General features: G+C 47.4%; 1 protein-coding gene across 1 annotated transcript in view; it reads right to left on the minus strand.

Annotated features, from left to right (window-relative positions):
• The window catches only part of LOC147703611 (serine protease 33-like), a 77,454-nt gene extending 77,227 nt beyond the window's left edge, over positions 1-227 (minus strand). Inside the window, exon 1 of the mRNA XM_086929524.1 lies at positions 114-227. Within this exon, the coding sequence (XP_086785650.1) occupies positions 114-159 (46 nt within the window). The 5' untranslated portion in view covers positions 160-227. The remainder of the gene's footprint in view (positions 1-113) is intronic.
• Positions 228-7,944: the final 7,717 nt, after the last annotated feature.

The raw sequence follows: 7,944 nt of genomic DNA on the forward strand, positions 1-7,944 counted from the left end.
CCAAATTGCCCCCTATCACCTCCCCCCCCCCCTCCCCAAAAAAAAGGGACTGCAGGCTCAACCTCTTTCTGCAGTCATTTTCTTGCCAGTGAAAAAGGAAGACAGACACTTACCTGTGCCCAAGTAAAGGAGAACGGTCAGAAGGCCAAATCCCGCCATCTTCTCTGGAGTCCTGAGTTACCACCTTCGCAAAGGCAGCTGAGAAAAGCTTTGAAAAGACTATATCTGCGACAATAAGCAGGTAAATGTGGAGCCGCCTGCTTAGAACTCAAAGAAACTGATGTTCAAGAGCGGAAAGTCAGAGGGGTGAGTGAGGAATGTAGAATAGAGCTTATTCCTGTATAGAACTGCGCCCGGCTCACAGCTTAGCACTAAACACAAAAAATAGTTTTGACGAAAGAAGCTGGACGGAGCGAATACATGCAAGAGACTGGAGACGGCGGTTAGGGAGAGATGCAGGCACCGGACAGTTCCCACAACACCTGACAAAACGGTGACTGCCAGGAGGCTTATGACACGAAGATACACCAATGAGGGCTGGGCGCAGAGGCGGGTCATGTCTCAAAACGTAACCCCTGCCCCTCCCAGCTCTACTCTCCCCCGTCATTGCCAGGAACAGACAATCAGGAAATTACCGCCCATTCATGGTTTTTAAACTAGTTAGTTTTGGAAACTCTGTCTCCTACAGAGGAGCATGCAATGTAGACCTAAATATATGAAAAATAAATTCACACTGTATGAGGTACAGAGTTACTTACAATGTATATGTTCAACGGACCTGTGGTGTCTGGAGCCCTCCACCCCCATGCTGGGTAATGACTGCACGGACACCATGGTAGGGGGCACTGGAACTGACCCAGGGCACATGTGCCCGGTCCCTTTTATTGGCAGGGTCACCTGACCGGTAACGTGGGGTAACAGGACCAGGCTGAAAACTCAAATCAGCCTTACTTTAGGGTGATTAGGGATACAGCTGGCCATTGAACTTTTCAATGCCTAAAATGTCTACTTTGATTCGTGGGGTAGTCAATTTTTTTAGCAGTTCGGTGGACAGCAGGCCACCCACATAGCTCCGCCCCCAGTTTTGCTCAAACCTGTGGTGTGACGTCATTCCCAGTGTTTATTTATTCTCACAGGGGGAAAGGAATCTAAATGTGGGAGCTATGAACCCTGCAGGGCAAATACTGCTTTTTCCCTAAAAGATGTACTTGCCACACCAGCCACTGCTGGACTGCAGCTTAGTTATTTACATGCTTAGATATGAACCAGTGCTTCAGTGGTGGTTCACTGGAGCTCACTCCACCCAAGATGTCGTAATGATTTCAAGAGAGAAGAACTAATAGCATTCCCATATGACATAATGAAGGAAACATTCCAAACAATGGCATTTCTTAATTCCATATGTTCATTATAACGGCTTCATCGTTTAGTACATGCAACTCATTCTTGTTGCAGCCCTGTTCTCATGTCAAATTAACAGAACATAGGATGTTTTAAAAACAAAACAGAAAAGTTCTGAAGAGTTTTTACATTTCCAACGATAAACAGGTGGATGTTGACCTTGCTGCTTAATCTAACAAATTGCGCCCTCATTTACAGGGACTTAGTTAGCCCTGGGCGGAGTTGGCGGAGTGGGGCTTCGCGGAGCTACGCGAAGTGGGCGAGAAACTACGCCCACCTCCGCACTTCGCGTAGCCCCACTCCGCAAAACCACTGGCCGCCAGCCCCGCCACCCGCCTCCCTCCCGCCCTCCCTAAATACTTTCAAATAAAGGAATGAAATAATTTAAAAAGCACTTACCTTGCCGCCGCTGCCCGCCGCGTCCCCGGGGCTCGCTATCTTCCGTCTTCTTTAGTAATGCGCATGCGCGGGCGGCCGCGCATGCGCATTTTCCCGTGAAAATGCGCATGCGCGGCCGCCCGCGCATGCGCATTACTGAAGAAGACGGAAGACGGAAGATAACGAGCCCCGGGGACGTGGCGGGCAGCGGCGGCAAGGTAAGTGCTTTTTAAATTATTGCATTCCTTTATTTGAAAGTATTTAGGGAGGGCGGGAGGGAGGCGGGTGGCGGCCAGCTACGCTCCGTCTGCGGAGCGTGCGTAGTGCCGCCTGGCTCAGCCAGCTCCGCAAAATGCGGAGTAGGCGGCACTACGCACACTCCGTGCACGGAGCGTAGCTGGCCGCCCACCCCTAGACTTAGTGTAGGACAGCACAGCAAGTCACCTGGCTGCCGTGCCCTACGCCAAAGTGAAAGGGCAGGAATGCGCCATATTTATGCAATACAGTGCAATCCTGTCCTTTCTCCCTGCGTTGACACTGTTTTGTCTGCCTAGCACCAATGCAGACACCCTTACACCATGGTGCAAGAGTGCTTTTGTTGTTGGTAGGACTGTTTGTTTGTGCAGGAAAGGGACCTTCCTGCACAAAAACAATCCTAAGAGGCATTCTCCTCTTTCTATGTGTGCTGCATTGTGCTGTAAAAGGCAGCACACACAGAAAGAGGGAACTGTAGCACACATAGAAAGAGGAAATAACAAGGAGAAATAATGACATTTCTCCATGTTATCCTCCCAACTGGAGGCATAAGGATTTGGAGCTTCCCCAGGTTTACATGCTCTTGTATATCTACAGCAGCGTCAAAATCCATGGGTGTTGCGGTGGAACACCCACCGTAATACACATGGAACACCTCCCAAGAACAGAGTAAGGCAGCGCTGCGATTTGTGCTGCTGTGCCTCACTCTATATCTCCGAGGCCATTCAAAGCTACGTATAGTGGCTTAATGTGCCTTCATAGATATGATTTTTTAATCTGCACCACCGGAGCTTCACAAAAAGCCGCATTCCGGTGGCGCAAGAGGTTCGCAAATCTAACCCCTAGTGTTCAAGAACAGAAGGGGATAGGGTTATTGATTTGAAAACAGGTTTCCTGCATAGACGTAGCAAGAAACTATAGACCTGTGATACTCAAAGTATGGCCCGGGGCGCTATGGGGCCTTCCTGACCTTTACTTGTGTCCCCCTGATCAACACACTGAACTCAGCAGTAACATTAAAAAGACATACAACTTTAGGAACACCTTCATTTTCAAAGCTATCTTGCAGCAAAAGTGTAAAAATGTGGTAACATCTCTTCAAAATTCAAAAAGTGTTTTTCATTATATATAAGTGGAGAAGCTGGGATTAATCTGAGGATTTCTAGTTTGACAGTGTGCAGTTCAGCCACTAAATGCATATGCTTCAGTTCCCCTATACCCACATTTCTGACCCTTTCCACCCCATCCCCGAATCGCCACCCTGCTGGCATCAATGCTGATCCCTCACATCACAGACGAAACATTGTGGCTCTTGAGAGAATGTCTGCGAGTGCCCATGCTACAGACGAAAGGGTTTTCATTGCAGGTGCTCCCCTGAGTGAACAAGTGGTACAGGCAGGATGGACCCTCTTTTTTAAGGGAGAGGCACAGACTCCTGGTAGACAAGACACCTGAAAAAGAAACACTAATATATTACTGCAGCCAGAGGCACATCGAGAGCAATTATCAAAGGAAGGTTTTTGCACCTTTGCCGGGAACAGAAAATACGGTTACCATAAACTTAGATTTTCCATTCCTTTCACATATCGCTTGCAGAGTTATGTTAACAAACCTGCTTTCCACAGGTGAGACCACTGTAAATCTATAAACACACATAATAATGTTGCGCACTACGAGTCCTCAGATCACGTGTGTTCTGTGTTGGAACTGTAAACAATGTACTACTGGAAACAACTTACTGCCAGGAACCCATAGATGGGGGTGAGGCAGGTGAAAGGGCGTGTAGTCACAAGGGGGGCGGAGCTTTAAAAGCAGCGCCTGAAACAGTGACACTCCACCTATACATTTGTTAAAAAATCGGCTGAAACGAAAATGTTAACAAGCATTGGCATAGCCAATAGGTCTCGCCTTTGGGGCCTTATACGTGTTTAGCCATGCAAGAGTTGATGTTGTTGCACCAAGGATATTGTGCTGGATAACTAAACACTTATAAGTCCCAAAGGCGAGACCTATTGGCCATGCCAATGCTTGTCTCATCAGTCCTTCACCCATGCAAGAGAGAGAGAAAAACGCAAAAAGGAGAAAGGAAAAGGAAGAGAAAGGCGAAAAACAGTGATAATGTGACAAGCAGCGTCAAAAACAACCTGCAAGAGCATAAAAGACACAGCGCCCAGATACTCCTGGGGTGACAGTGTGGCGCTGTACAGATGCTGTTGAGTGATTGAAAAGAGGCATGAGGTCGAATCAGTACTAAGAAGCCTTGGTATTTGGCAACCACGACCTTCAGGTGCGCTGGGCCAGGATTCTTAGTAAAGCCTTGGGCACGTACACGCATTCGTTTGCAAAATAAGCCCTGCTGGTAATGGACCAATCAGAGGAGACAGGCCTCAATCTGACATAGTCTCTACCCAGAAATGGCCCCAGGAGGGGCGAGCAGACATCGAATGCAGCGCTCAGTCTCCATGCACAAGTAATAGAGCGCTTTGTCTGACAGGTGAAATTCCGTATGTGTATTTTTTGTAATTGTGGACAGCAGCGGTGGGGTCCATACGAGCAGCATAGCTTGGAAAAATCCACGTTCAATTTAACTTCTTGTGAGTAGGATATGAACACAGTGCGCCACGCGGCTGCCTCCCAGGTGTCTGCGCACTAGCATCACGCACCTTTCCTCACCTCACAAGAGAAGACTCTTGGCAGAGCGCTGCCCCTCGGCGCTTGTGTTGCTTATGCCGAAGAGTTTAAACCGATAACAGAAGGAATTTCAGAATTGTATACCGCTGTCAAAAGAAAGTAATGCATTCATGTAAGCCTTCTGAGGCCTTAGTACACTCCCACGCGTCGTGTTATGTAAATAGCGGGGCTTACGCTAAGCCCAGGTAGCCAGAGTGGGAAAAACAGAGTACGTCACCTGCAACAATATGCTGGCGGGTCTCAGTAAATCATTTTACAGAGCTGAAGCATGAACGGTAGGGCCAGTCCACTGAGGAAAGATGCGAACCCTTGACCTGCTACATCCTCATGGGGAGCACGTTCCACGGTAGGACCGCCTCAGACCCCACGTGATACCGCTACGGCAAGAGCTATCTATGCATGCCGGAAGTGACTGGCACAACATGGAGCACACAAAACTGCACGTTTATTAAGGCTCGTAATCGCTTTCATGACGGCACTACACTACAGATTTCACTACAGCCAGGGGCGGCTGGTGACATTTGAAAGTGGTGGTCGTAAACTAATTTGCATATTGCACCGCAGCGAGCGAGCGAGCCCGAACCACCTTGCATCCATCCATACATCATTCATGCATCCACCCATCCAACCACTTACCCATCCTGCATCCATACATCATTCATTCATCCACCCATCCATCCATCCATCCATCCATCCACCAATTCTGCATCCATCCTGCATTCATCATTCATTCAGGCATCCACCCATCCATCCACCCATCCATCCTGCATCCATCATTCATTCATGCATCCACCCTTCCATCCATCCATCCTGCATCCATCATTCATTCATGCATCCACCCATCCATCCACCCATCCATCCACCCATCCATCCATCCTGCATCCATCATTCATTCATGCACCCATCCATCCATCCATCCACCCATCCAGCATCCATCCTGCACCCATCATGCATTCATGCATCCATCCATCCATCCATCCACCCATCTATCCTGCATCCATCCTGCACCCATCATGCATTCATGCATCCATCCATCCATCCACCCATCCATCCTGCATCGATTCATCCATCCATCCATCCTGCATCCATCATTCATTCATGCATCCACCCACCCATCCATCCTGCATCCATCATTCATTCATGCATCCACCCATCCATCCACCTACCAATTCTGCATCCATCCTGCATTCATCATTCATTCATGCATCCATCCATCCATCCACACACCCATCATCCATCCTGCATCCATCCATCATTCATGTATTTTTATGAACATATAACTTGCACACAGCTTGTCAGTGTTCAATACCAGTCTCGAACCTTGTACTCCAGCGCCAATGATACATGATTAATATTAATTGTTTTTAAAACATGTATTTATTCGACACCAATTTCACACCTTAGTCGGAACATCATTTTTATTTGTTTTTAAAATATCTATTTATTTAACACAAAAGTAAGTAATGTATACATTTTTATGGCTCGCTAAGAGGCTTGAACCTGGTTTCCCAGCACCAAAGTCAGCTATGTATTGACCAGCCAATCCTGGCGCTGTATGCAGCGCCAGGATTGGCTGGGGGGGCACCATGACTCCTCGCCTAGTCGCCCTGTGTAACCCCGGGGGCTGCGGCCCGCCCCCTGGTCCTCTCTCTAAGGGGGAATTCACAGGAAAACGATCTGCGCATGCGCGGCCATGCTTGTGCCCAAAAATACACTTGCGCAGCTGCAGCAGGCCCATCCTCCTCCCCCCCCCCTGCGCACTCCGGGAAAGTCGGGTGGCTTCCGGTTTCCCAGCCGGCAGATAGCGCGATTTTTAAAAATATTTGTATCGGGCTTTTAGTGACGAGTCCCGACGCGGTAGGTCCATGGGGCTTAGTGGGGCTACGCCCCTACGCCCCAATGGATGCACCGCGCTTGACTACAGCTATACGTTATCGTATTTGAAAAGCCGGGTTTTGTAAAAGAATCAATCGGCCTTTGAGTGGGGTGCTTTGCATTTAATTTTATAAGGTGTTTTCACGGACCTAGTGGATTTCAAGCGTGCCGTTTGAAGGAGAAACGTTTCGATGCAATGGGGTCTGGCGAGTCTCCCTCCCTGATGCTATTACAAGTATGGGGTAACCCAAACAAGTCTGTGGACCTGGGTAACGTTCAATATAGAAAAACAGTGGTCCTCAAACCAATCAGTCTCAGTGGTGATATTAATTCATATGTTTTTAGGTTTGGAGCTAAAGTAAGTTCACACTCCTTGCGGACAACAATGGTCGAGCATAAGGTTTTATACATGAAACAAATTTATTTATATATATATATATATATAAAACTACACCACCAATCGAAACACCCAAGACATCTTAGAAAACCTCAGGGGGAGCAGAAGGACATAGGCTACATAAAAATAAAAATAAACGTTGTTTAAAATATTTAGAAATAAAAATAAAGTAGTGCCTTGCAAGTAGCTCCGGCCGGACGTCTGCGTGAGGGGAGGAGCGGCGTTCACCAGCAACAGGAAGAGCGGAGGACATGAGCGCTGGGAGGAGCTGCGGAGCGGAGTGTGACTTCATTTCGGGATCCTGTGGATGACATAGGATTGGAGAGGAAATACAAAAACGGCAGTGGTTCTGCCTTGAAGCCCCGCACCTAAATGAGCGCCATGCAAATCCGGCATCCTGAACCAAATGAGAAGTAACTTTGAAAGTCCGGGCTGCGGTGCTCGCTGACTGGAATGATTCATTCCTGAGGAATTGTAAATGAAGCAGAACAACACGTCAACCGATGGAAAACTCCTCGAGGTAAGCCTGTGTGTATGTGCCTGCATTTAAACAACAAAGACTGAAAACTCGAAGCAAACCTTCCCAAATCACCAGTCGGTTCATAGTGAAAGATATGTGTTTCTTTTAGGCAGGCTGCGCAATATAAAACATGCAATCGTGAGTTTAAAAGTAAACCAGCATTTATAAAAGGCGGCAAAGTGCTAATTAAAACACGAACTTTCAATCACATTTGAAAATCATAACGCAGATTTTCATTAAGTAATTGCGTGCACAGCAGTAACAGACAAAAGCAAGAAAGGAACATTAAACAAATATAGGCGAACATGGACAAAAGGGATGCAAAAAGGAAAGAGCTTTTGACAACAATGTTTGAAAAGTGTAACAAACAAGCTGCAACAACAAGTGATCCAGATAAACAAAACACATCAATAACAACGGACATGAA

This window comes from Lissotriton vulgaris, chromosome 7, assembly GCF_964263255.1.
Source record: "Lissotriton vulgaris chromosome 7, aLisVul1.2, whole genome shotgun sequence".
Classification (NCBI taxonomy): Eukaryota; Metazoa; Chordata; class Amphibia; order Caudata; family Salamandridae; genus Lissotriton; species Lissotriton vulgaris.